Below are 26,491 nucleotides of genomic sequence, written 5' to 3' on the forward strand. Positions count from 1 at the left end.
TATAGATTTTTATGATCACTTTGCTTTTGTTTGTTTATTAAAATAAGTTTTCGATGAAACTAATTTTCAAAAGTGTTTTTTAGAGTTCATTCGCCAAATATGTATTTTAATTCCATTTCAAAAGTGTTATTTATTCAGCCTGCTCATATCAATTGCATTTCAGTCTTAAACTTTTGATAAATTGATTGAGTGTTAGAAATAAAAATGAAATGTACTTCCACGAAATGTTGCATGCACCCCGTTAATTATACATGCAACGCCTCGGATCTGAAAACCTTAAAGCAAATATCACGCACAGAATTCTGACACGGCGTGAATGATTCCATTTAGTGGTTCTGGCCAGATGCGATGATAAATCATGATAAATCACATATGCTTGAAAAATAAATAATAGGAAAATACCGCTAAACAAACAGAGGGGGTATATGTGTAAAAACTGTGTATATCCCATTCTAAACCAGTGGGGAGATCTATGGCAAGTGAAAATGAGCGGTGCCTGGGGGAATTAGCAAATCATTCATCTTCAGGCGGCAAAAGTCTGACAAAATGCTATATTTTGTACTGGTAATTTACATGAAACTAAATTATCTCTATTTTGGTTTCCTCAATTTTTTTTTCGACTTGACTGGACCACCTGTCGTCGCGGAAAAGGAGCTTATGCTTAACTTCATGGGCTGATGATTTTGATTATAAATAGATTTATGGCTCTTTCCCGATATAATTGGTGATCCAAATGATTACACATATATATGCAAACACTTATATATAGATAAGACACATATCGGCTTGTACTTTTATTTATTTTTGTGCAAATGCGCCATTAAATTGTATAAATAGAACTTTGAAAAGCGCACAGGGCGCTGAGTCAACGATTGCCTCGAACATTAACCTCATTAGAACGGCGAATAATGATTTTTGATTCTTGTGTTGAGCATATGATGCTGTTTTTATACCAAACCAATATATATTCCATTGAAAACAATGATATTGGAACAAAAAACAAAACAGCTATAAGCAAATATAAGATCTGGAAATATTTTCTGTACTCGAAGATAGAACCTAAGGGATATGATTTAATAAGGTACCACAACCCAGAGAAAAGTGTCATTAATATATAAAATTCTATTTGGTAGATACAATTTTAAAAATTATTAAAAAATAAAAATTAAATGACAAGTCTTAGGGAAATGTGTTTCGATGATCTCTTTAAAATCAACTCCCTGGCATTTGACTCTCTAACCGAAATGTACAGCTTGACCTTCTTCGCGAAGCATCTCCTGGAGTTCCCAGAACTAAGTCAGATAGCCATTGCCCCCGGTCCGGAAGGCAGTCGAATGGGCTATATCTTTGGGGTCTACCACCTGCCAAAAAATAAGATAATGTATGGCCACGTTGCTTCATTGACTGTCTCCCCGGCATATAGACGTATCGGAGTGGCCACCACATTGATGGACTACTTCGACAAGATCCTGGATTTCAAAGGAGCTAACTACGTCGACCTCTATATGAGAATCAGCAATAAAGCTGCCTACAAGCTGTATTGTTCGCTGGGATATGCCCTTCGCGGAACTGCTAAGGACTATTATCCGGACCAGCCCAACCCGGAAGATGCCTACGAAATGAGAAAGTACTTTCCCCGGCCTCTGGAGGTTCAAGCTGTAGGATAATAAATTTCAGTTGGTTCTTGATCATGATCATTTTTGGATTGTACAGCTAATTAAAGAAAACCAATTGAGGTGATTTTTTTAACGACAGTCGAATTTCCGTTGACGCACAAGGGAAAACTATAGCGGATGGATACAGATAAAAAAAACCCGTGCAGATACTTTCGAACAAACGCATTTGTGTTCATAGTATCGTTGCCAAACAAAATTCAATTGCAAATTGCCGTTTCGAGATGGTCAAGGCTTTTGTTGTTGGCCTTTCTATTAGCAACATTTTTTAACGCAAACAAATTGGAATACTCGTACAATATATATTATACATATCCGTACAATATATATATCTATAAAAGTGTAGTCTGGTCTGAAACACGCGCAATGATTCTCAAAATTTTGCCATTTGCCATTTTGCGCAACTCGAAACGGCGAAAATCTGAAAATTCTGGTTCAATGTTGTCATATAAACAAATCTTGTTTCCATATGCTTTCTGACACATGTATATTTTTTAGTTTTTTGTTTTACTTTTGAGCGATTTGTTTCAAACTTTTAGTTTGATTTTCCCCATTCGAGTGCAATGAACTTTTAATGGGATTTTCTTTTGTGGCATTTGCGGAATAAATTAATGTCTTCTGGTCTTATTGAAGGTTTATTGGTAAAACATAATAAGCAAGGGCTGACTTAACAAACATTTATCTAATTCTCCTTAAAAATGTCACCAAAAACCAGATCTCTTATTCCGATTAGGTACATCATAATCAGATAGAGTAGCATATCGCCAAAGCTATAGAGCTTGTTTATAGTAATTCCTTCCAAGGACTTTCGCTCGACATCTTTAGAAAGCGGCAATTTCATATCGTAACCATGATCATCGGCATAGAATTGGGGCAGCCAGCGGTACTTGACATATCCCAAGGACTCGTACAATCGGATGGCATGCTCATTCTTCGCCCTCACAAAGAGATCCATGAACAAGTCGTTCCTGTGGTTCATCTTGTCCCGTAGATTCTCCAAAAGTAGGGTGGCCAGACCCAGGCGACGATAATCGTTTGATACTGCTAATGAGGAAACGTGGCCGTGACTCGAGCCCAGATCCTTTCCATCGCCAATAGTCTCTTCGGTATCCACAATGCGGCAGCCCAGGACGAAGCCCATGAGCCGATTATCTGGAGCCACTACCGAAAGGGCCAGCTCGGGGTGCTCGATTATTTTCGGGAACAAAAAGGGCAGAGAATACACCTCCACCAACGGATCGAAGGCTATGTGGTTGAACTTGAACAGATCGTCCAGGACGAATTCACGAACGGTGGTCATTACATACGATTGATTTGAGAAACAGTTCGAGAAGTTGGTCTGCGAAGTCAAAGGAAGGGCCAACTTTGATCAAGTCTAAGAAACAATTTAAATAAACGATATTTATTCCCTTAGTATTATAATTTTGGTCAAAAGTGTGTCACGCAGTGAGGATTTTGATGCAGAATGGTGAAGAATCAGTCCAGAAATCGTTTAAGGTACTCCGCTTGAGAATCGGATGAGAATTGGGGAAGATATAGCAATTACTGTGGGCCATACAGGGGAAAACACCATTTTCAAGGGATCCCTCACGAAAAATGGACAAAAAATCTAAAAAATATTTTGTCTCAGGATTTTGATGCAGAATGGTGAAGAATCAGTCCAGAAATCGTTTAAGGTACTCCGCTTGAGAATCGAATGAGAATTGGGGAAGATATAGCAATCACTGTGGGCCATACAGGGGAAAACCCCATTTTCAAGGGATCCCTCACGAAAAATGGACAAAAAATCTAAAAAATATTTTGTCTCAGGATTTTGATGCAGAATGGTGAAGAATCAGTCCAGAAATCGTTTAAGGTACTCCGCTTGAGAATCGGATGAGAATTGGGGAAGATATAGCAATCACTGTGGGCCATACAGGGGAAAACACCATTTTCAAGGGATCCCTCACGAAAAATGGACAAAAAATCTAAAAAATATTTTGTCTCAGGATTTTGATGCAGAATGGTGAAGAATCAGTCCAGAAATCGTTTAAGGTACTCCGCTTGAGAATCGGATGAGAATTGGGGAAGATATAGCAATCACTGTGGGCCATACAGGGGAAAACACCATTTTCAAGGGATCCCTCACGAAAAATGGACAAAAAATCTAAAAAATATTTTGTCTCAGGATTTTGATGCAGAATGGTGGAGAATCAGTCCAGAAATCGTTTAAGGTACTCCGCTTGAGAATCGGATGAGAATTGGGGAAGATATAGCAATCACTGTGGGCCATACAGGGGAAAACACCATTTTCAAGGGATCCCTCACGAAAAATGGACAAAACATCTAAAAAATATTTTGTCTCAGGATTTTGATGCAGAATGGTGGAGAATCAGTCCAGAAATCGTTTAAGGTACTCCGCTTGAGAATCGGATGAGAATTGGGGAAGATATAGCAATCACTGTGGGCCATACAGGGGAAAACACCATTTTCAAGGGATCCCTCACGAAAAATGGACAAAAAATCTAAAAAATATTTTGTCTCAGGATTTTGATGCAGAATGGTGGAGAATCAGTTCAGAAATCGTTTAAGGTACTCCGCTTGAGAATCGGATGAGAATTGGGAAAGATAAAGCCATCACTATCACAAGGGACAGCCGTCTTTATTTTTTAAAGTGACAGCCCCCAAAACTATAACAAAAATTTAACAGATTTTTTCTTTAAAAATCAAGTGCATACTTCCAGGCGTGTTTTGAAATTCGATAAAGGTTTTGCCATTTTATTACATTGTTCGCTCTTATATTGCTGGATATCACGTCTTAGTCTAATCGAAAAACTATATTTATTTGATATTCTTGTAGATCCAGGGCAGCAGCGATGTGACACGAGTATAGACGCCAGGATATTGACCCTTTCCGCAGCCAATTCCCCAGGACACAATGCCCACCTGTGTGTATCGGCCACCATCGTTGATGATCATAGGACCACCAGAGTCGCCCTGGTAATAAAATTATAAAGTGATAATTTTTTAATTAAAACAAGACCTTTTTTAAAGCCTGGTTAGTTAGCGTGTTTAGTTACTTACACTACACGAGTCCTTGGCCGCTTGCCCGGCGCAGATCATTGACTCGATTATACCGCCGGGCGCCGCTCTTCCGTATTTCCTGGCACACTCCGCGTTTGCCCAGATGGGTATGTCCACCTTTTGGAGGATCGACGGTTGAGGTCCGTTCTCCCGCAGACTGCCCCATCCGGCCACAGTGGCCACCTGTCCGCTGTAGGACCGCGATTGTTGCGACGGCGAGGTTGGCAGGCAAATCGGTTGGATTTCGCGGGTGAAGGACACTGGCTCACTTAAAGTCAGTATGGCGATGTCGTTGTGCTGCAAAGGGGGATAAGTATTTAAAAAAATAAAGAGTTTTTAAATAAACCTCACCAAAGTGCTAAATTCGAATCCTTTGTGGCGAACCAGTCTCTTAATCCTCCGGGAAACGTGCTGCACTTCAAAGTCTGTCCGGATATTGTAGTCGCCCAGGTGCGCCGTCAAGGCTGCCACATCCCACGAGGTCATGCTGATAGAACAAGATAGAACATAATAAAAACAAGTAGGCTAATTTTCCACGATACCCTTACCGTGCCACACAATGAGCGGCCGTGAGGATGTGACTGTTGGTTATGAGACTGCCACCACAGAACTGCTTTCCGGACTTGAAGAGCACCGCGATCCAAGGGAACTCGTGTGGACTTGCGTTGATGCCGCCCACGATCCTCTCCTGGTCCGGGGAAACGGGATTCTTGTTGCCGCACTGCAGCGGTAGTCCTTCAGCGCTTGTTCCACTGGAAGGCCGCCTTGTGGTGGTCGTGGTTGGGGGTGCGGTGGTTGTGGGGTAACTGGGATAGGTTGGACGCCTGGTTGTGGTTGGTCGGGGGGCAGGTGGTCGAGGGGTGGTGCGCTTTGTGCTTGGTACTCCGGCGGTGGTTGGGTGCGTGGGGTAATGGTGGTTGGGGGGATGGGTGGGTAATGGTGGTGGCCAGCCACCAGTTGTGGGCGGATGCGTGGGCAGCGGAGGCGGCCACTGGGCCACGCCGCCAGCAAAGGTGCCAAATGGCCATTGGTAGGGATATATGGTAGTGCCAGGCTGGGCTGCCACCGGTGGCTGTACCTCCTCCTGCTCCTGCTCTGGGTCCTGCTTCTCATCCTGTCCTGGTTCTACCGGCTGGTTATCAGTCTCGGGCAGCGTATTCACATCCTGGAAATCAGGAGTATCCTCGACGCTATTCGGGTTATCGATAGGATCTTCTGGTTGTGGAGCTTCCTCGTTCGCTGGCTCTTCCTCCGGCGCGTCCACACTCACAGCCACCTCGTCTTCACCACTCAAAGGTTTCTCTGTCGTCGTGGTTGTTGTTGGAGTTGCTCCGGGTATTGGAAACACTCCAAAAGTATTGGCATCTATGTCGGTGCAACATATTCCGTTATTGATCCTTCCCAGTTGGTCGAAGAAGTTGCATAGATTTCCGTTCAGACCCAGCCCTGAGTTCTGAGGCCACTGGCGAAGTGTGATGAAGGTCAATTGACGTGCCACCCTGTAGTATTGGCGGCAGGAATCGATGCGGACACATACTCCTGGTTGACCCCGGGCAGTGAGGCATCTGGATCCCTCCCACCCACCGGTTAGGCCACCTTGCAGCAGGAGAAGATTAGGATCAAAGAGGTATTGCCGAGCTTTGCGATTCAAAGTTGAAGCGGAGGCTGTGAAGGGGATAAAGTCATTGTTATTTATTAAATTCATAGGATCTTTAATTGTTTCAAGAAAAAGTAACCTCTCGAAGATAATTATATTTCAAAACTTGGGAAAACAGATGCCGCATTGGAGCTTAAACTTTTAAGTGCCGCTTAACACCTTTGAGGGCTCTTAAGATCAGAGTTCGTTGACCTCTGGGAAGATTTGAGCTACATACACAATTGCCTAGCCAAAAATTGAGGTACCTTAGAAACCCATTTTTTAGCCAATCTGTTGCGGTATTGACAAAGCACCTAAATAACGCACCACCAAAAAGAAGATTTATATGGAGAAAGACCAAATCAATATTTACACAACATTCGTTCACGTTTCCAGTTGAGGGTCCACGCTTCTCAGCCAGCCGAGAGTGATTACTCAATATTTTGACATTTTTGGTTTTTGTTATTGCTGTAAGCCAGAATATTGACAATAAACTTAAGCTCTTTCCATACTGAATGACAATTGCTGTGCCATTTTACAGGCCAGGCCAGGCCGAGGCGGAGCGAAAGATGCTTGCCCCCCAAGGCGGCAACTTTCTACTGTCAATTGTCATATATTTGTCAGCTTCTTTAAATTGGTCTAGGCCTTTGTTTGGACCGTCGACTCTGTATTCTGGTTGTTGTTGCTATTTAGCATAAATTTGCCATATTTTTAATTTATTACACATGCTTCCATGGGACTTGGCCCAAATATATACCGACTGATGCATTAAATTTGCCTAAATAAAGCAGTTTGGCAGTTTATCTTCGACTGTTGTTCTTAACGAGCTGTTCGCTTTGTAGCGATTAATTTAAACGAGCTTCTGGACAGCATAAGCCCATAATGCCACACTGATGAGGTGTAAACTTTATTGATACTAAATCGAGCATAAAGTTGATTTCGAGTGGGAGCCAGCGGAGGGGAAGTCTCATTTTGCACGTGGTTTCTGGCTTTCTGACACAACTCGTAATGAAGAATACGTTCAAGGTGTGCTACGAATTTTTAATGAACATGCATATATTGTTTTTGTCAAGTGCTTCCCTCGGCTACCCTCAAATGGATCTTACGAGCCCTACACCCTAAGGAAAATGGTTAGTCCACTTGTGACTCAACCAATTGGGAATGTCGATATTCATGAGTGCGTATGTCCTAAAGAAAGCTCCCAAAAATATTACTCACATGCCCCAAAAAATGTATTAATTTAATGGCTTGTGGGACGTTTCATTATTTTGCATTTGATTCTTTTTAAATTGTTATGACAGGCTGTCAGGCAAAAGGCAATGGAAATAATTTTCGCTGATGAATTGCTGCTCCTGTTTCTCAGAATTTGGCTTAAAGTCATAACAATATTATCTTTCTCAGAGTAAGCACTTGATGCTAAAGTTACTCAAAACGTTTTACAAAAAGCAGGGGCAAGTTACAAGTTCAAGGTCTCGCCGACAGTTACAGGTAAGGTAGGTGGTTACTGCAACGTAAACCTGAATTCCAGCACAGGACACCTCCTCAGCGGAGCCGATCTGGAGGTCTACTTTATGGCACCTCTTAAATTTTATGCGACCAAGAGCCATATAAACGATGTATATCTTGATTGGTGCCCGCTCATCGTTAAGCAAAGTGGCCAAAATGCAAATAAAAATTAATTTTTAATGAATATTGCCTGCTCAATCGTTGCGAAGGTGTCAGCTTATTGTCTTATATAGGCTATATGTTTATTGACCAATCCCCGAAGCATGCCAAATTAATAGGCTTATGTCGTCGCCCCAGAAAAGACACACAACACCATCCCAGATCACGCCCCTACATCAAAAGTGCTGTCTAATTGTCTAATTGTTGGCGATAAATAAGAGAGAATAGATTGCCCGATGGGAACACTGACAGGCGACAAGCTCTGAAGTTGATCCAAAAGTTCACGCCTACATGCGATCTCTTGTTTGTACTAGAAAGCATGAAAAAAGTAGGGCCAATGTAACTTAAAGCCAAACTCAATAACCTAAGCCACTCGATGGCTTGATTTCGCATTTTCCCTCTTTATGTACGATTTATAGATTTCTGAAGGTCAAACAAGTAAAGCCTGGTGCGTGCCCAGCATAAATTCTACAATTTAAGCAGAAAATTCTTCTGTCGAAGTCGTTGAACTTCGAGTTATATTAGTGACGTATTTTTACCATAAAAGATTTATAATAGAAGGAATAAAATAACAAAGTACTCTTTTAATTTAATTTTGTATATTGAATATTCTCTACATTCTCTAATACTATTATTTGAATTAAATTTAAAAAGTATGGTATTAAATAATAAAATATATAATTTTGGGATTTTCAATATTTTTAAAATTTTATTTGAATACAAGCTACACTTTTAATATAAACTAATAAAATAAAAAAAATCAAAGAAAAAAGTTCGTGCCCTAAGTCTTTTGATTGCAAGCCTATCGAGAAATCTTTAGTAGCAAATACTCACCATCAGCTTTCAGATTAATTGTATCCTCTGCTGTGGCATTAACCAATACCAATCCTGCCTCGGGCGCCGCTTTTATTTCACCACTTTGCCACTCAGAAGCTCCTGCCATCCACCCCGACTCAGATGGAAGATCTACTCCGGTAATTATTTTAAAATGCAGCAAATGCACACAAAGTAATAAAACTCGCAAAAATGCAAACATTTTGGTTGTTTTTGTTGGTACTGCGGTTATCTTTTTCAATTTGTTTTCGTTTTGAACTGGGCAACCATATATAAATGGCCTACCATACAATGTACGAAAACCGATCCGCCACCGAAACGCGACTCGATATATATCTCTTCGAATGCCAGGCACGTTGCCCCGATGGCATTCACCTGACCACGACTGCGTCGAAGTTCTCGGTCTTGGACTTGCTCCTACTCTCGTTTCTCGGATTCCCGATTCTCGTGCGTTAGACGGACAGGACCGTCTGCTGGGCTATGAGGTCCGATTGCTTCTGAGACGACAGCCGGCTCTGGAGTTTGGTTAACAGCTTCGCTGCCCAGAAAGCAGAAGAAAAAGTAACAGCGACGCCGACAGAAATGTTGACGCGGGCAGAATATCTGACGCCGCCGAAAGGTTTTTTTTCCCTGATTTTTGTTTGGATTTTGCCGCTAGCCAACTTTTGGCCAAGTTATTGGATTGCCTTCTAATGCACACGCAACGACAAACGGTAGGATGATGACAACCAGAGCCGGCACATATAAACTAGTTCCTGGTTAGTAACGCCTCCGTTTCGATTGCCCACCATCGGGCAGCCCGAGTCCGCAACTCCGATCCAAAACACGCATCAGGCCAGACTGAAGCGGAGCGGGTTACTCCCATATGCCGGCTGGAAGTGGTGCGACTGCATACTGCATACTCGTAATAAAAGAAAAAATCCAGCTGCGGTCGCATCTTCTGGATGAATAGCCATTAATATGCACTCTGATAAAAAGTTATAAAGTATTGATAAGCTTATAGATTTTTGGTTTTAAACAAAAGAGTCTGCCATTCTTAAATTTTGTATTAAATGAAAGCACGATTAAAGTTTATTAATAACCGATTTACCTCATTATGTAGATTTAATCATTCTACTTAATTTTGTTCACTGCATAACTAGATTAAATTTCCATTTAAATTCCTTGGTGCACATTGCATTTGGTACTTCATTCTCCTTTCCACTCTCGAAGTAGACTCGTTTGAATTCGTTTTCATTGCCCAGCACCAGCATGAGTCGCAGAACTAGCAGGGGCTAACGTAAATGTGTTTACTAAATAATATGCAAAATTTACGACGCTGGGCGATCATTGAACTGGAGGCAAGGAGTCTGAGTCAGGACCCAATTAAAATCCGCCATAATCGCATTATCAACGCCGAGATTAGGCGGCACCTTGGGTGTTAGAATTATCGAAAATTGAATCAATTGTTTCCAAAGAATTCGCATACTGATCGATGGAAAGTTAAGTGTCACTGCCATGCATGGTGGGCCCTGGATATTGGCGGGATAATTGTATTTCAATATTTTGCCAACTAATTGTATGTAATTGGATGCTCTGGGGCATTACTCTTACCTCTTTGATTGATCGACAAGCGGGAGTGTTGAATATTGTGGGTTTTAAAAAGCGTTTCAATGGGATTGGCTTTGGAACAAGCCTGAAGCTGGCAGTCAACGAGTTCAAGAGTCATTTGAAAGTTCTAACCTGGGAACTCTTCCCACTTAATGTTCAATGAACTATTGAAATGGCTATTTTTAGTCAAATTAGCTAAGCTTTCTTTCCATTTCTTATTGGTCTAAAAAGTTTCTTATTCGTTTTTAGGAAAAAGATTAAGTTTTAGATTACAAGATTAAAGTCTAGCGGATTTAGTTATAATTTTTTAATAATTAAATAAACTGATAATATCCCCGAGTTGGTGAAAAAGTTAATCTACAATACTGGCGAAGTTTATGTTTTGTAAGATTTCCATGTATTTTACATTTTTACCAAACAAATAATATTTAAATTGTAGCATACTTTTTGGGATAAAACCTTTAAGTTTAAGCTTAAAAAGAAAAAAAAAAGTTTTTCAAACAGAGCATTTATTTTCAGAATTTTCAGAAAACTTGTACTTTCCTTTTAGAATGGATGTGATAAATAAATACAAATTGGTACATGCAGAAAATCATTCCAAATGATCGCCAAAACTCTTTGAGCATAAACAGTTATTTGGAAACAGCGTTTAACATAAATTTGTAATCGTTATGATTAAACTAAAACTAACTAATAGCTAAATATTCCTTGAGAAGAGGTTTGTGTGGGGCATCATTGAACCAGGAATTTCTCGATAGGAACCTTAGCAAAGAACTCGTTGATGTGGGCGATCAGAATGGGAGCCCATTGTTCGCGGGTGGCGGGAATACCGACTCGAGTTATCTCCGGCAGATTCTCGTTAACCAGATTCAGGATCATGCCATCTAGTTAGGGAAATAAATAAAATGTAATAAAATAAAATCATGAAAGAGAATTTGTTATTACTCAGATTCCGGTCAGAGAAGATGCCATTGGCCACCACCTTGGCATCGCCGATATTGACATTGGCATTCAGGCGGTGTAAGCTGAGACGCTGCTGTCCACTGGGCAACTGCTCGATGTGTCCGTCGGTCAGAATGGTGGCCTTGATGTTGTCTGGAGAACGTAATACAATAAAGTTGTCTGTGACTCACTTCCGAAAGCTAAAATCTCACCGATGGTAATGTTGAAGGGACCCTTGGGCACCAGGCGCAGGCCACCGAACTTGACGTCCGCCTTGAAGTGTCCGCCAGCCTTCAGTTGGGGCAACTCCACGCCCAGCTTGATCACGAACCCGTTTTCGGTGAAATTGGCCGCCACACTGTTGACCTGCAGCGTGCTGATGCCGTAGATCTCCATGTTCTTGATCAGGAGTCCGCCCTGAATGCCGTCGTTGGCGTACCGGAAGATACCCCGCTTGTAGAAGTACGGATCGATCGATCCCATGTTGTACTCCGGCACTCCCTGATACCTCAGCTTGGGGGCGAATGTCTGGATCAGACCCCGAATGCACTCATTCAGATCCGTCGAACTGAGACTACAGGGTGTTACGGCAGTCGAGCCGAACTGGTCGCTAGTCGGTGGTGTAACTGAAAGCGAAAGTAATGGGGAGATTAGTTCACAATGCGGTTAAGTCATGGCTAACCCAAAGTTGTAAAGATCGCCGGGCCATAGCATAGCACCCGGCTCGATTCAGGTAATAATTATTATATTTTGGTATTTGTGCCACCCAACCAGGCATGAAAAAGTTCACGTGTCCCCCGGTTTAACGTGCACTGCCGCAGCTTTTGGTTTCTGTCGCATGCGAATGGGGTTTGTGTCAGGGTGACACCCACCGAAGGTCTTTTATGTTTTTCCAGGTGTATGAGGAAGCGTAGATGGTTTACAACATTTTTTTTTGATAAAGACATAGTTATAGATATAGTTATAAAATATGATTTTTTATCAACAAATTAGTGTCATACGTTTTAAGAATTTCTACCCAAAACGGTTCTCTGATAACATGTATTTAATAGCTGCTGCAATTTAATTCTTTTATTAAGTGTATTTTCAGAATCACCTACGTTTACTTAAGTTTCAGCTTTTTTAATTACACCATTTAGTCTTCAAATGACATTCGTTTTTTACACAAATGTACTTTTAATTCTTAGAAGCCATGGAGGCTAATTCTCAAGATCATCTCTGAAGCTAATTTATGTTTTAGCCAGAGTGGCATTTAGTCACGGCAGTTTATACGATCTTCTCCTGCTGATGACAAGCGAAAACGTAATTATTTTATTGTTCCCCTGCACACAATTATCAAAAAAATAATATTAAAATGTTAATTTAACTTTTAATTGGGTATTTAAAGAATAAGATATTTTGAGGTTTGTTTCAAGTGACTTACGCACTTGAATAGTCCCTCTTACATTTTTTTTAGTCCGAGATCTCACTGCTATGTTTCACGTTTTACTTTTCAGCTGGCTGACAAGTTCAATGTCAAAGGTGAGCCAAACTGCTCATTATACCCTAAAAACAAATCAACACTCAAAATGTCAAAATTAAGAGGTGCCTGCCAAAACGAAGTAAAAGACGAAGGGAAAAACACTTGGTTTAACTATGCAGGCGGGTTCAAGTTGTGGCTAGTCATGCGAAGTGACGTTCGTTGCTTAAGTCATTTGTTTGTCAGGCAAATGTCAATAAATTTTTGCTCGCTATAGTTTGTTGGCTTAAGCGTTTTCCTTTCGCAATTAGAGACAAGTAACAATTGCAGCTCTCAGTTCGGCGGCACAGGCTCAGCGGTAGCTGCCGCAGTACCGCTTACGCATTGATGTAGGTCAGTTTTTCAGCTTTTCGCTTTTTGTCAGCATCTACGGCCGCAGCAGCTGTCGTCGGCAGCCGGTTTCGAATTTATGCCTCTGCGTTGTTGCTTTTGTTTACGCTGAACTCTTTTTCGCAAGAGCGCAAACAAGACACCGATCCAGCTCGCACACACAACCACACACCTCGTGCTCGATTAAATTAATGTAATTGGCAATATTTTAAGTGGGATTTTTTTTAGACCCGATTTCTTGGTGTTTGTTCTGCATTTATTACCCTGCCCTGGCTTGCATCACAATTTCTATTTGCACAGCCCTTGTCCGGCTAGCTTGATAACTTTTACTCAAAACTATAAGTATGTCAAGTTCAAGTGGCACTGACGATGACTTGCTGGTCTGCTTGTAATTCATACATATACATAAGTATTTCTTTTGCCACTTCAAAAGTGTTAAAAGTCAAATAAATAAAAAGATTTTAGCTGCAAACACACTTGCTAATTTCTATTGCAATTTCATTTCGTTTTGAACAGCTTGGACTTGGCTCTTTACAAATCTCATTAAATAATAAAAAGTAAAGCTCTTTTACGATTGCTGTTTCTCAGTATTTTTCCCAATTTTGCTTATTTCTGAAGGTTAGAGCCTATAAAAAAAGTGGTGTTAAGTATATGCACAACACACTTGAACATTTTTAAGAAGCTTACGATGACTAACCGGGTGACAGATTTGCATAAAAAACCCAAGCAGGGCCTGTCCTGAATTTCAACTATGTATGGAAATTGTTTTCAAAACAACGAGTCGAAGGAAGTGGGGAAAAAATACAAAAAACATAATGTAGCTCTTTGTAGCTTATAACATTAATTAAAAATCCATGCGTCAAACAGGAAACGACCAAGATTTATATAGATTTATTCTTTTTAAAATTCTAAAAGTTCTTGGAATTCTTTTTGCTTTCTGAATAGTTACAAAAATGTTAAAAGCAAGAAAGCTGTTCTTTTAATAAAATAATGTTTGTTTTTAATGCAATCCTTCTAGACACAAAATTGAGCCATGCCTTAACTAATATTTTTAATTACAAATTTTTTTTGTACACTAATTTTTTGATCCCATTCACTTTTTAATAATTTTATCGAGGCATTTTGAATGCCAAATGGTGGTCGCTGGCTAACCGCAGAAAATGCATTTTCAATCTCATTTTGCAGCAGCCGCCTTGCAAACAAAAGACTTAAGCAACAAACTCGTTTCGCCTCTAATTTTGTGTGCATTATTTGGTGGGTGTGTGTTTGGGCCGAGTGCACTTTTTAGTTTGAATTTCAAGTTCTCGTTGCAGTTGCATAAGCCAGCTTACCTGCATCGTACTGCAAACCGCCAAAATCGATTGACCCAGCGGGCGAGACCACCACCACGCTGCCGTCGCCCGCCGGCGAGACCTCCACATACTCCTCGGCCGGACCGGAGCCGGGCCTGGGATCGCTGCTGAACACGCTCGGCTCGCCGGATGTGGGCAGCGAGGCGCCACTGGCCACCGATCCACTTCCGAGTGCCAGGGCGGCAAAGGCAAAGATGCAAAGGAATTGCATTTTGTTGTTGAATCTGGCAAACACTTCGTTTTCCGCCAATCAACCCGTTTTAATTGATTACTGGACTCTTTCTCTTTGGTGGCTTATTTGACTATTTTCGTGTGACTTGAATCAACACACGAATTCAGTGCAGACGGTAATTTTGTTGTCTTCGTTTTTCCTACTTCTTTTTTTTTTTCGTTTTTTTTTGCGTAATTTTTTGCAAACCGGCTTCACTTTTATTTCTTCACGAGTAGTTGTTATTGTTGTTGGTTTTCTCGGTTAACTGCAATTGTTGCTGCAATTGCTGCACACTAGCACTCGCACACACAAAAACCACACACTGGCCAAGTCACAAACTCTAACTCAAACAGCTAATTGCCAAACTTGTGCGAAAAACCCAGAGAAAATAATTTTTGAGTTGACGGCGGGCTGGTTGCAAATCTTGAAATGAGCGCTCCATGGAAACCACGTTTATTTATAGTTTCCAAGCTGTCCAATTTTTGTTTTTATTCAAAAGTTTTTCCAAGCCGAATCCGAAGCTGAAACACAGCCTGCAACAACAACATGAACTTATCAAAAGCATCCGAAATTCGTGGATTCGAAGGCTTTCGAGCCGAAGTTGAAAGCTTTTAAAGCTCTTGTGAAAGAACAACAATAAAGACCATAGTTTTAGAGTCATAATGACAAGTCCAAATTGGATAGGAATATAGAAAATTGTTCTTAAGAACTATAACTTAAAGCTATCAATAAATTTATAGACCGTAGTTTAAAGAAAATATGATCAGGGTTATTTTAGAATAACTATTTCTTTTTAGTAGTACTTATAAAAATAAAATATGAAGAGAGAACTGTTTTTATAAACTATACTTTTTTTCTATCATATACCTTAATCTTTATTTACTAACAATGCAATGCCGGATAGGTGCATTCCTTCACGAAACTCTCTCAAGAAAATCCAGACATCAATCAATCGTTCAGCGCCCACAAATCTGTCTAATGCATTAAACAAATAGGAATGTTTGTAGGCAAAAAGTCCCAGATTTGGGCCTAAAAGGTGCGAGACACGTTTGCCCTCCCAGTTTGGCAGTCATTGTGGTGGTCTTGCCCTGCAACGTGGTGGCGGTGTTCATGTAAAATGTGGGTCAGTTATAAATCTTCTGTAAAGCGTCTGTTTATGAGTATACATATTGCATGCTAGGTATTTAGTCATGAACCTGTGACTTTGTGGGTGTACATCGTACACATCACCCTCCAAGGTTGCTCACATAAGTACGTGATTTCTTTCACAATTTCACAAGTCAATTACAAGTTTTACGTAAACAGAACAAAGTATAACAATTAAGAATATCAGGAAATCTTTAGAAAAAGCGTTTTGCATAAAAACTATCAAAGTCTCTAATTAGGTTTTAAAAATTAACCACTTAGTATGGCTGTTGAGTCTTGTGGCCAGACGACAGTCGCGTGTTCGGTTTTCTTACTATGAATTTTTTGTATGCAGCCCACGAACCACACAGTCCATAGCAATAAGAATAAATTGACGGCAATATAATAAACAGATTTATGAGATACTTAGCGCCAACTGAGGTTCAACTATGACCAAGTAAAAATACTCCTTCGGTTTACAACGTATTTGTGATGTAATCACTTATGATACTAATTTAAAATGTATTATTTATCGGACCCTGCAAGAAATCCCGCTAGGTCCTACGAAAAATTATTTTAGACTCATTAGAGTGCTCCTCTCCACGGAAATCTTTAGTAAAAGGCGAAAGATTTATTCGACAGCTGAAGAGAAACCAGAGTAACTATAAACACTAAGTAGGTTACTATTCCTGGCAATGGTTGCTTAAACTTGTTGAGAATTATAATAGTTAGGGTGCATCCTGTCCAGTAACCCCTAAGTAGGGAGGTCGAATGACTCACTTTTAATAAGGGTTGTTTACGTTATCTACTGACTGTCAAGATGGTTGAATATTTTGTTATACGGAGTCAATGGCTGGTAGTAAGAAATAAAATTTGATTGAAAATAAAACAAGACCAGCATGTGAAGGTAGAGATAGTAAACACTCTTGAATTGAATTTTGAATTTCATAAAATTAGAAAGATACGTATACATATTTTAGTAGGCAAGAAAATTTATCCAATTATCCCTACTTCAGAAAATGCAAAATAATAGAAGTGAAATGTGCACAAGACTTCCTAAAATTCCTATGAAAATAATTCTACAATTCTATAAGTCCCCTAAGAACGAGGTCTTTTAACCGGGTCTTATCCCTCTCAAACTACACGCCCTTAAGTATGCTAAACATTTTCTCGCCTCGGTGAAATTTAGCCACTTTCTCCCTTAGAATTCGCAATCGGTTTTGACGGTAAGGTCAAGGAGACCCAAGTGTTTGCTTAGCCAAGTTATCGCTTCTCGGCCTTATGGCTAAGATCAAAGTGTAGTATCTGTTCTTATCAGCTTAACATCTGATAGTTCCTCCATTGGAGGACAACAAATGTTAAACTGATTTTTGGAATTAGACGGAGTGCTAGGAGCTTGCTCCACCTCTGTCGCGGGTTGGCCCGGTATTGCAGTACCGCCGGGATTTCGGCCCAACTGAATAATACATTTAAACCAAAACTAAAACTGAAGTTCAAGCACGAGCTTACTTCACCCTAAACTAGCTGTTAAAAGTAAATAGGGTGTTGCCTAATTTCACTTTTATGGCTGCTCTCCGACTAGGCGGTTGTTTCCCTTTCAAGGTCACTCGCGTCTGTGTACTTAACCTGTTAAGGTTATTTTTCATTAGGTCATCCAGCTCGCAACAAAATATCTGAATGAATTCACGCTTTAGTAGGGCATGACCGGTGCGAATAAAACTAGTTTTTAAAAATTCTTTCATTAGAAAGCCAGCCAGCTGGCACCTACAGTGAACTCTATGAATTGTTTACACCGATTATCATTTAATTGCAATTATTGCAATATAATTTATTTACGTTAGAGCCATTATCACAAATTAAATATAGCGTCTATTGAGTTAGTCCTTGAGAAATGCGTCGATGGGAACCAGTTCTAAAACCTCGTTGAAAATACGCAATAAAAGGGGTTGCCAATACTGACGGGTCTCGGGTAGCATTATGCCATAGATATCGCGCCAATACTGATTGGCTACGTCAAGTGCAATTTTGTCTGGAAATATAAGATAAAAAATAAGGGTTATTGTTCTGTTTCTAAAAAATAAATAAATGTATAAATATCTGATAGAAATGTATCAAATATTTGTAAAATAATAGGGAAATATCATAAAAGACTGTGAGATCGCCTCCATTACGATGCTATCTTTTTAATAAAAACCACTTACCAAGTTCTGGATCCTGGAAAATGCCATTGGCCTTGATGTGTAAGTCCCCAATCTTTGGATTACTGTCAATATTCTTCATTCGGAAGAAGCGATGTCCATCCTTCTCATAGACCTCGCCATCAGTGATAGTAGTGACCTCCACATTGGCTAAAAGTAAAAAAAATATAATAAAAAATTTTTATCAAAAAAAAAAAATCATAACTTACTAAGAGTCACATTAAAGTCGCCTTTGGGCTTTATTTGCAGCTGATTAACCTGCAAGTCCGCCTTATACTGGCCGGCAATGTTCAGTTTTGGGAGAAAGGTGAGAAAGCGCAGCTTGACCTTCCCATCCTTGTACTTGGCGTTGACCTCTTTGGCCGTGTTTGCAGAAAATCCGTATATTTTGGCATTCTTCATGGTTATACGACCGTTGACATTGCCACTGGAGTATTGGAAGCTGGTGCGATTCAGGACGAGAGGCTCATAGGGCGGAATCTTCAGATCCGTGTTGCCGTCCTTTAGACGTGGGTTTAGTGTGTTGAAAATCTGCTTAATACAGTCGCTCAGCTGATCCTCTTCCGTGGAGCATGTTGGCAGGTCTACAGAAGCATTACATAATTTATGGATTTCTTATAATTTTAAAAACTTTTCGAACCTGCAAAAACTTTATAATCCCTGGGAGATGCTGGGACACTGAGGCAGCAGTGAAAACTGATCAGCAGACACAAAACTCCTATTGTGTAATGCATTCCGATGCTAACTATTTATCACTATTTAAACTATCTATATCACTATCCTTTTGGGTCCCGATAGCTGATCCAACTGGCAGCTAGAACGTTAAACTACAACTGAAGCAAATCGACTCCAAGTCGAGCTATTTTATTCTCAAAATTAGCACAAGTCATCTATTGAAAATGCGACACTAGAGAGATCGTTTAGCTTAGTGGGTACATTTTACTTGTAAATCAGAAAATCGCTGTGCGCCAAACAGTTAGACTTTGACTGATCACAAAACCGGCTTCGTCTCTCTGATTTATAATGTCGTATTATTAAGTGGAAAACTTTATCGAAGCTTTAACAGCGAATGACAATCATGATTTGCAATAAATTCTTCTAATAATTACCTTGTTGAAATACTAATCATGGGCTCTTCGGTTTTCCTTTTCCGTTTATTTTGGCTACAAATTCATTAATTGTCTACATCGAAGGGCTGTCCATCGAAGCTTAAAGAGTGTGACTCATTTTTGACATTATGTGACTTGAACTTTTCATTGAGTTCAATTCAAAAGTGAGCTGATTACGTTTAGGTCTTGGGGTGTATGCATTTTACGATAACTTGCTCATTCAACGGACAGTAAGTGCAATTATAAAAGACACGGGCAGCACTAAGGGGCAGTAAGTGCAAATTTACCGGCACAATTAACTTATATAAAATTGCTTTTTATGCCTTGTAAAGTTTATTGATGTTTCTATAAATTGATTTTTTTCATTTTTTGTTGACGTATCTTCAAGGTACAGATATTAAAAGCTCGAAATTTACAAACCCTATACATACCCTATCAGTTTCAGCGCAAAGTACTTTGAAATATTTGCATTTTTCAGTTTCTTTCATATTTGGTCTGAGCTTCGCGTCAAAACTATTTATTTTATGTATTTGCATTTTCCAAATAGTTTAGCGCACTCTCGTCAACAAACCTTATCTGTCCTTTCAAGGTTAAAATTTCAAGAGATAGTTTTGTACTTTCGACTGAGAAGTTGCTCTCTATCTAGTTTATACATTTTGGTAAACAATATTCGAATCTCCGTCTACGCAAATTAATTTATATTGATAACAGAATAGTTTAAGAACATGTCTTAATATTATATGCCCCTCGCATTTAGTTTTGAAATATGCACATGATTAATAAAAATGGTCTTTATTACAATAATAACTATATTAACTTTATGATTAAAACAGATGGATTTAATTATGATAGAAAATGAAACCATATTGGTTCAATTCTTGGTTAGGAGCATATCGAATGGTAAGGCAGCGAAGAAGTCGTTGGAGGACTTCAAAATCAGGGGCTGCCAGGTGGCCAAAGTTTCGGGCAACATGGACTCATACAGCTGGCGCCAATATTGGTTGATAAAGTCCAAAATGACATCGTCTATTCGCAATTCAAAGAAATTGTTAAGGGAATTTGGTATATATATTTTATAGTACGTACTCAGAGCTGGATCCGGCACTAAACCATTGGCATAAAATCGCAGATCTCCTATTTTGGGCTCAGTCTCCAGTTTGTTGAGTCGCAAATAGGTATGACCATCATTATCGTAGAGCTCTCCAATGGGCCTGGCTCGCATTGTAACATTGGCTTTTAAAAAGAATAGAAATTTTAGTTAAAATAATAATTTTACTTAAAATGTAGGTGATAATTAATATAACATGGTAAAAATATAAACTTTTAAATGTCAACTTTGCATTCGAGGAAGAAGTGTGCATACTGAAGTATATTAATATCAGCTATACGTATTCTTTATGGATTGTTTTTATTTTAAATATCACAACGGAAAAATGGTTAAAAAAACCAAAACTAAAGCTGCTATTTACAAAATTTGGAATATTCTCTCAAAATATAACAAGAAAACAAGACAATTACTAAGAAATCCGGATATGAAATACCAAGTATACCAATTACAAAAGTACTTTAAAGTTTAAACCATAACTCACTCATGGTAACGTTGAAGGTGCCCTTTGGGTTGAGCTTCAGATCGTTGAGCTTGATGTCTGCCTTGTAGGCGCCCTCGACAAACATTTGGGGCACATGGGAGAGAATCTCCATCCGGACCTGGCGGTTCTTCAGCCGGAAGTTGACCTTGTCGACGATGCCCTCGCTGAGGCCGTGGACGACCACGTTCTTCATGGCGATCCGTCCCTGGAGCAGGCCGGAGTTGTAGTTGTAGGAGCTCTTGCCCATTTCGAAGGGGTCGAGGGGCGGGATGTTCAGCTCGCTGATGCCGTACTTCATGCGTGGCGTAATCTGCTGGAGGCCCTGCCGGATGCACTCGTTGATATTGAGATCGCCCTCCCGACAGGTCGGTATATCGGCGGCTGATGAATGTCAAGCGAAATCAAATTAGTATCTGATATCAATCGGGTATTGTATTAACCTTGGCATATATAGTCAAACATAAACGCTGCTCATATCGCTAACGATCGATGTCGATGAGCTTATGCTCAGAACGTGACACATTTCTGGCTGAGAATTTTCAAGCTCGCTTAATTGTCAACGTTATGCGCAATTAGATTTTAGATTTAGATTTTGTTTGTAGCGTAAATTCCTGCATTTAATTAAAAGAGTTAGAGTTTTGTACTGTTGAGCATTGACGATAGACCAGATTTTCGCATCAAGTTCGTTTCGCCATAAATCTGTTTGTAATTAAGACTTTTTGCAAGTGTCTACCTTGGGGGAAGGTCGGCGGCGGAAGTTCCAAACTCCCGCCAAAGAGACCGAAGCCGCAAAACGTGTCTAGAGTGCTTTTAACAATTATATTTTTATATTCACCCATAAACAAGTTTTATTAATATCCCCAAAGGTAAATATTAATACTTGGACAATAAGTAAACTTCAAAAAGAACATTTGCATTGTCGTGTGGATAATGAGGTAATTTTGGGTAAATGGGGCTATTTTCGGCCAAAAAAAAAATGGTGTATGAAGACTTTACTTTTCATCGTGACATTAAAAAATTGAAAGCACTAAGTTACTAATTCTAACAACCATAACGTTTTTTTTAATTTTACCACAATTACTTGCAAATTTACAAATAGATATAAAAAATATCATTCCTCCATTTCTGACTTTATTTTTTTTGGTTCGTGATGAACATATTAATTATGCCATTAACTTTTTGGCTTGCACATTCGAATTCAGTTATGGAGTTTATTAGCTATTAATATTTTGGGAAACCCCCAGATATTCTACAAGTTCTAATGATATAAGCATTTTCTCTTGAATGATTGTAAAATTTTTTATAAATCTTTGTATCTAAAGAAATCTATGAACTTTGACTTTGATTGTTTTGTTACAAAATTCACACAATCTTGCGTGCTTCTCACGATTATAGCTGTCGCATCCCGGAGTCAATTTTGTTTGTCTCGAATTTTGTTATTTAACCACTAATTTGGCAGATTAAATAGCTATGTTTAAACGTTAACTAAAGTGTCAAATTACCAATTGTTTTAAGACTTGAAAAAAACCAAGATATTTTAGCCAATATTGAAAATGCGAAAACTATTAAACATTTATATTTTCGTTGAATTTTCCATTTTTATCCAAAAATTTTATTTCAAAAATAGATTTGATCAACATTTTCAACTGTTTCTTTAATTCAATTTAAGATTTATTTTAGTTCTTTATAAATTTATCTAATTTTTAGATAAAAACAAATACTTTTAAGAGCCAAAACTTAAAATGTCACGATTTTTTTTAATATCATTCTTGTTTTTAAAATATTTTGTTTGAAACTTAAACAGTTTGAGCATCAAAAAGCCGAGTAAAATCTTTGTAAGTCACAAAACTCTTTTTATATTTAGCCAAGGATATATTAAAGGACAAGTTCAGGCACTAAATATTTTAGTTTTCACTAATAAGACCTTGTTATTTTTTGTAACACTCACGTAATTCCCGGACCGGCTTGAAGTCAACTGGGGGCAACTCCTGGGCCAGACATGCCGCGGATATCAGGAGAAGAACAAAGGCGCAAAGGAGTCTCGACATTTTAAATATTTTATCAGTACAAAAGTTTGGTTTTAATTTATTGACTTTTCCTTTCGGTGAAATGAACCTGGCCCATGCAAATGCGAATCAACGTCTGAGTCTCCGGTGGGCGCTGGCCTTTTATTTATGGCAAGAAAACAAAACAAATCCAATCAAATTGAAATTGCAAAGGCAAACGCAAAAAAGACAGTCCGACACACGAACATAGATGATCAGCTTTAGAAAATAATAGGGAGTGGGTGAGGGGTCGGGCAAGAGGGTGGGGCTGGGAGGTACTATGGGGAGGCGGGAGCCGCCGCTCGCCAGTGAAGCAAAAATAGCTTGGAACTAATGACGACAACGTCGTCGACGAGACATCAGTTGTACAAAACAAAGTAAATGCAAAAGTCAGCAATGAAATACAAACGACATTATTAAATTCCCTTGCGGAGTCGTGAAGCTAATGCCACCAATCACCCCGACTCTCTGTTTTGACTCAGCTCTCGACTTCCCGACCCGATCCGACCCGATGATCTGAACCGACTTCCCCATTATTCCCGCCTCCAAAACTACCGGCAGCTGTCCCCGATGATCTCCCAGCCGCGTTTGATGTTTCCTCGACTTGGTACTGGTGACACGTGATCGTGTCCAGATCTCCCACCCGTGTTGCCTGCGGATTGGTTTCACTTCCGAGCCATGTAATTAAAAAAAGGCAACTCAATTAGCCCAGTCCCAGCACCGCTGGGATTTAAGCCATTATCAGACAGTAAATGGCTACTTGCCGCAAAACGCAGACCAATTACAGAGGGCGTGTTTGAAAGAGTTTCTCTGATTTCAATCACACTTTGGCTATACAAATTATTTTCTTTTTTTTTTACTAGAAACAAAAACGCTATACTTAAGCTATACTTAAAGTGTCCCTTCAGAGATAGATAATCGATGTATCGGGACGCCACTTAAGAAGGATTAAATTCCTATTTAAGAACCCCAACCAATAGAAACGGACAGAGCTTATTTTACAAGTGACCTGTCTTTTTCCTGATAGTTATAGAAGGTTTATTAATAAATCTCTTTATCGCTGAAATACAACTGTTCTAAGGTGCCTCTTTAATAAAAAGGTTATTAACAAGATGACACGACAAGTCTGTATCGTTATTAATTTATTCATACTTATTAAATTATTTAAATTATAGATTCCCCCGGTAGGAAGAAAGTTAACACATTAGCACTATCCAATACTTCCAAGTCAGACAAGATATAATTACAACGTGTCAAAATAAGTCCGTATAACAATTATTAATAGGCTTTCAGGTAATACCTCAACGAGCTAATCATTGGGTGATTCTAATATATAATAAATTCATATTTAGTTACTGATAAAAGGAAAAATCAATATAGGGATAGTTAATAATCACGCAATATGTTCCAGCAATTCATTATCAATAAATATTTCAAATACCAGAACATATTACTTTTATGAAACTGTCTAGCTTTCAGGGAAAATAATTAGAAACAACTCTGGATTTGATTTATATTTTTCGAAAGATAACGATTGCAAATATGAAAACACTGGATCACTATTTACTATCTGGTTCGGGCTCTGGCACAAGATAGGCTTATCACACTCGAGACTTAGGTGTCTACGACAGTTTCTCCCTTTTGCAATCCCAGATATCCCAGTCATCGTAGGGCGACATCTTATCACCATCTGGAGTGAGGGACTTCATTTCCAGGAATTGATCTTACGAAAGGTCTAAAAAATTAGAGAACAAAAGACCAGCGGACTGGGTGCGTACACACCTTATCAATAGGGGAGAACAATAGAGGCTGGACAAATGAGGCCGCAAAATACTCTTTTCGGTTTTGGAAGGGCAATTGAACAAGAACAGCCCATGAAATTGACAAAAGCGGCGACACTGAGACTCAAATGTGGACAGTCATTTGCAAAGAGGAACAAACACGAATTGAATGAATGTTTGTGCCTTCCAGGGGGCCTGAAATGTCAGAGGGTATGGGTCATATGGCCTAGGCCCTGGACCCTAGGGTATCTGTAAATTTGCAGTCGGATGCAAGATCAAACATGATCGGTGGTCGGCGGGTGGGCTTAGGTAAAATCGTACGAGTGCGAGCGAGACAAAGCATAGCGCGGACGCGTGCGCAGGCCCCCGATTTATGATTTAGTTTTTGTTTTTGCAAAAATACAATTTTGGGCTTCGATTTGTGTAAACAAAGTCATAAACCGGTGGGTGGATTAGCCGAAAGGCGAGATAAGGCTTTCCACAATATAAACCGCCGAAAATCGCGGCAGGACAGCATTCTATCCAGAGACATCAAGAAGAGAACATGGAAAGCCATCATATCTACCGTCACAAGAAGTTCGATGTGGGCCGCAAGTTGGACAGCGCCGAGTTGCTTCTCAAAGAGGAGCTCATCTCCCGGAGCGGCACACCCTACAGCCGCGAGGAGGAGCAGGAGGAGGAGCTGGCTTCCATTAGCCTTTGTTCCAGTGACCAGGACAGCGAGTTCCTGCCCCTGCCCAAACGCCGACGCCTGGGATCCTCATCCTCCAGCGTTTCCTCGACTTCTTTTCAGTCTGCGACCTGCCACATCAACGCCGATGCTATCCAGGACATCCTCAAGTACCACGTCAACATGGTGCGCACGTTTCCCAAGAAGGAGCGCTCCCCCAAGGAGCAGGATCGCCGGAACAAGAACACCATCGCCTGCCGGATGAGCCGGCGCAAGAAAAAGTTCGACGACCTGCAGATCGAACAGCAATACAAGGACTTTACATCCGAGCACCTTAAAATCGCCGAGCAAAGTGTCCGGGCGAAGGTGTATCTCAATTACCTGAATCACCTGGTCAAGCAGGAGGACATTCCAGCACCCACCCTACCTCCCTCCACGGCCCCAAGGGCCGTCAAGGAGCCGAACTGCAAGAGAAACTTTAGCATCGACTACTTGATCGGTGGAGTTAAGCAGGAAAAAGTCTAACACTATTTTTAATTAAATTGTTCACTGTGTGATCAATCTTTGTAAAATATAATATAAGTTTATGTTTGGTTATTGTAGTTATTAGCACATAATTAGTGGCATATGTCATATATTAAATTTTAGAAGGCCTGTAAGTCTGAAATTGTAAATGGATCAACTCAAAATAATAGTTTAAGCTCTATTTTTAAATTTTGTATTATATTTTCTTCAAGAAATAAATATATTTACTTTTTGATGATTTTATATATTCAAAGTTTACTTTTTATATTCCTCAAACCGCTTTTTAGACTTTTATTTACTGTTTTATAAACTCCTAAATATTCCTTGCAGTTTGTAGAAACTTCTCCCAAATATCACCCCATTCTGCAGGTCTGGAATGACTGGAAGACTTATGTTGTGATGCTTGATTACAAGCTCGAGGCAGTTCTCGACTATTGTTAAAGGGAAGCAGAAGCATTCTGGACCTGGTCCAAGCAATGAAGAAGGGTCAGGTATGAAAGTACTGGCCCTATCTTTGAATCAGCTGTAATAATCGCTCAGCCACTCCATGCGAGAAAGAAAAATTATTCCAACTCAGATCATTGGATTATAATCGAAAGGAAATAATCAGATAAATAAAATTAATTAATTCCAA

General features: G+C 39.7%; 7 protein-coding genes and 2 non-coding genes across 9 annotated transcripts; 3 read left to right on the forward strand and 6 right to left on the reverse strand.

Annotated features, from left to right (window-relative positions):
• The first annotated feature begins 1,093 nt into the window (after window positions 1-1,093).
• LOC108131174 (N-alpha-acetyltransferase 20) lies at window positions 1,094-1,812 on the forward strand. The gene has a single exon (XM_017249909.3). It carries the CDS (start codon window positions 1,170-1,172, stop codon window positions 1,665-1,667), a length of 498 nt encoding a protein of 165 aa, XP_017105398.2. The 5' UTR covers window positions 1,094-1,169; the 3' UTR covers window positions 1,668-1,812.
• Window positions 1,813-2,289: 477 nt separating this feature from the next.
• Naa20B (N(alpha)-acetyltransferase 20 B) lies at window positions 2,290-3,032 on the reverse strand. The gene has a single exon (XM_017249916.3). The coding sequence runs from the start codon at window positions 2,971-2,973 to the stop codon at window positions 2,356-2,358; it is 618 nt and encodes a 205-aa protein (XP_017105405.2). The 5' UTR covers window positions 2,974-3,032; the 3' UTR covers window positions 2,290-2,355.
• Window positions 3,033-4,401: 1,369 nt separating this feature from the next.
• On the reverse strand, window positions 4,402-9,381 carry l(2)k05911 (lethal (2) k05911). The gene is made up of 5 exons (XM_017249832.3): window positions 8,872-9,381; window positions 5,285-6,401; window positions 5,088-5,223; window positions 4,737-5,033; window positions 4,402-4,649 (listed from the first exon to the last, which is right to left on the reverse strand). The coding sequence occupies exons 1-5, from the start codon at window positions 9,071-9,073 to the stop codon at window positions 4,494-4,496; spliced, it is 1,908 nt and encodes a 635-aa protein (XP_017105321.2). The 5' UTR covers window positions 9,074-9,381; the 3' UTR covers window positions 4,402-4,493.
• A 1,572-nt stretch (window positions 9,382-10,953) lies between these two features.
• Window positions 10,954-15,254, reverse strand: LOC108131094 (uncharacterized). Its single transcript, XM_017249824.3, has 4 exons — window positions 14,584-15,254; window positions 11,616-12,029; window positions 11,407-11,556; window positions 10,954-11,345 (listed from the first exon to the last, which is right to left on the reverse strand). Exons 1-4 carry the CDS (start codon window positions 14,813-14,815, stop codon window positions 11,194-11,196), a joined length of 948 nt encoding a protein of 315 aa, XP_017105313.2. The 5' UTR covers window positions 14,816-15,254; the 3' UTR covers window positions 10,954-11,193.
• A 1,232-nt stretch (window positions 15,255-16,486) lies between these two features.
• Window positions 16,487-16,602, reverse strand: LOC122321805 (U5 spliceosomal RNA). Its single transcript, XR_006246310.1, has one exon. It is a non-coding gene; the product is annotated as a U5 spliceosomal RNA (small nuclear RNA).
• A 603-nt stretch (window positions 16,603-17,205) lies between these two features.
• On the forward strand, window positions 17,206-17,401 carry LOC122321804 (U2 spliceosomal RNA). Its single transcript, XR_006246309.1, has one exon. It is a non-coding gene; the product is annotated as a U2 spliceosomal RNA (small nuclear RNA).
• A 335-nt stretch (window positions 17,402-17,736) lies between these two features.
• Jhbp13 (Juvenile hormone binding protein 13) lies at window positions 17,737-18,983 on the reverse strand. Its single transcript, XM_017250276.3, has 4 exons — window positions 18,779-18,983; window positions 18,348-18,722; window positions 18,142-18,288; window positions 17,737-17,969 (listed from the first exon to the last, which is right to left on the reverse strand). Exons 1-4 carry the CDS (start codon window positions 18,870-18,872, stop codon window positions 17,818-17,820), a joined length of 768 nt encoding a protein of 255 aa, XP_017105765.2. The 5' UTR covers window positions 18,873-18,983; the 3' UTR covers window positions 17,737-17,817.
• Window positions 18,984-20,022: 1,039 nt separating this feature from the next.
• On the reverse strand, window positions 20,023-22,984 carry Jhbp14 (Juvenile hormone binding protein 14). Its single transcript, XM_017250274.3, has 4 exons — window positions 22,785-22,984; window positions 20,837-21,217; window positions 20,334-20,480; window positions 20,023-20,273 (listed from the first exon to the last, which is right to left on the reverse strand). Exons 1-4 carry the CDS (start codon window positions 22,882-22,884, stop codon window positions 20,119-20,121), a joined length of 783 nt encoding a protein of 260 aa, XP_017105763.1. The 5' UTR covers window positions 22,885-22,984; the 3' UTR covers window positions 20,023-20,118.
• A 1,794-nt stretch (window positions 22,985-24,778) lies between these two features.
• Window positions 24,779-25,876, forward strand: Mabi (Mabiki). The gene has a single exon (XM_017249907.3). The coding sequence runs from the start codon at window positions 25,207-25,209 to the stop codon at window positions 25,855-25,857; it is 651 nt and encodes a 216-aa protein (XP_017105396.2). The 5' UTR covers window positions 24,779-25,206; the 3' UTR covers window positions 25,858-25,876.
• The last annotated feature ends 615 nt before the right edge of the window (window positions 25,877-26,491 follow it).

The sequence above is a fragment of the Drosophila bipectinata genome, chromosome 2L, assembly GCF_030179905.1.
Source record: "Drosophila bipectinata strain 14024-0381.07 chromosome 2L, DbipHiC1v2, whole genome shotgun sequence".
NCBI classification, from domain to species: Eukaryota; Metazoa; Arthropoda; class Insecta; order Diptera; family Drosophilidae; genus Drosophila; species Drosophila bipectinata.

Bases quoted from the DNA above. Each gene is read 5' to 3' on its own strand.
- LOC108131174 (XM_017249909.3), top strand. From the start codon at position 1,170: ATGACAAGTCTTAGGGAAATGTGTTTCGATGATCTCTTTAAAATCAAC.
- Naa20B (XM_017249916.3), bottom strand. From the start codon at position 2,973: ATGACCACCGTTCGTGAATTCGTCCTGGACGATCTGTTCAAGTTCAAC.
- LOC108131094 (XM_017249824.3), bottom strand. From the start codon at position 14,815: ATGCAATTCCTTTGCATCTTTGCCTTTGCCGCCCTGGCACTCGGAAGT. The intron at 12,030-14,583 runs GTAAGCTGGCTT...TTTCGCTTTCAG, and splicing joins CGGTTTGCAGTACGATGCAG to TTACACCACCGACTAGCGAC. The intron at 11,346-11,406 runs GTAATAACAAAT...TTCCCTAACTAG, and splicing joins CTTCTCTGACCGGAATCTGA to ATGGCATGATCCTGAATCTG.
- Jhbp13 (XM_017250276.3), bottom strand. From the start codon at position 18,872: ATGCATTACACAATAGGAGTTTTGTGTCTGCTGATCAGTTTTCACTGC. The intron at 18,289-18,347 runs GTAAGTTATGAT...TTTTACTTTTAG, and splicing joins CGACTTTAATGTGACTCTTA to CCAATGTGGAGGTCACTACT. The intron at 17,970-18,141 runs GTAAGTGGTTTT...TTATATTTCCAG, and splicing joins TTTCCAGGATCCAGAACTTG to ACAAAATTGCACTTGACGTA.
- Jhbp14 (XM_017250274.3), bottom strand. From the start codon at position 22,884: ATGTCGAGACTCCTTTGCGCCTTTGTTCTTCTCCTGATATCCGCGGCA. The intron at 21,218-22,784 runs GTGAGTGTTACA...GACATTCATCAG, and splicing joins CAAGCCGGTCCGGGAATTAC to CCGCCGATATACCGACCTGT. The intron at 20,274-20,333 runs GTACGTACTATA...AATTGCGAATAG, and splicing joins AGTGCCGGATCCAGCTCTGA to ACGATGTCATTTTGGACTTT.
- Mabi (XM_017249907.3), top strand. From the start codon at position 25,207: ATGGAAAGCCATCATATCTACCGTCACAAGAAGTTCGATGTGGGCCGC.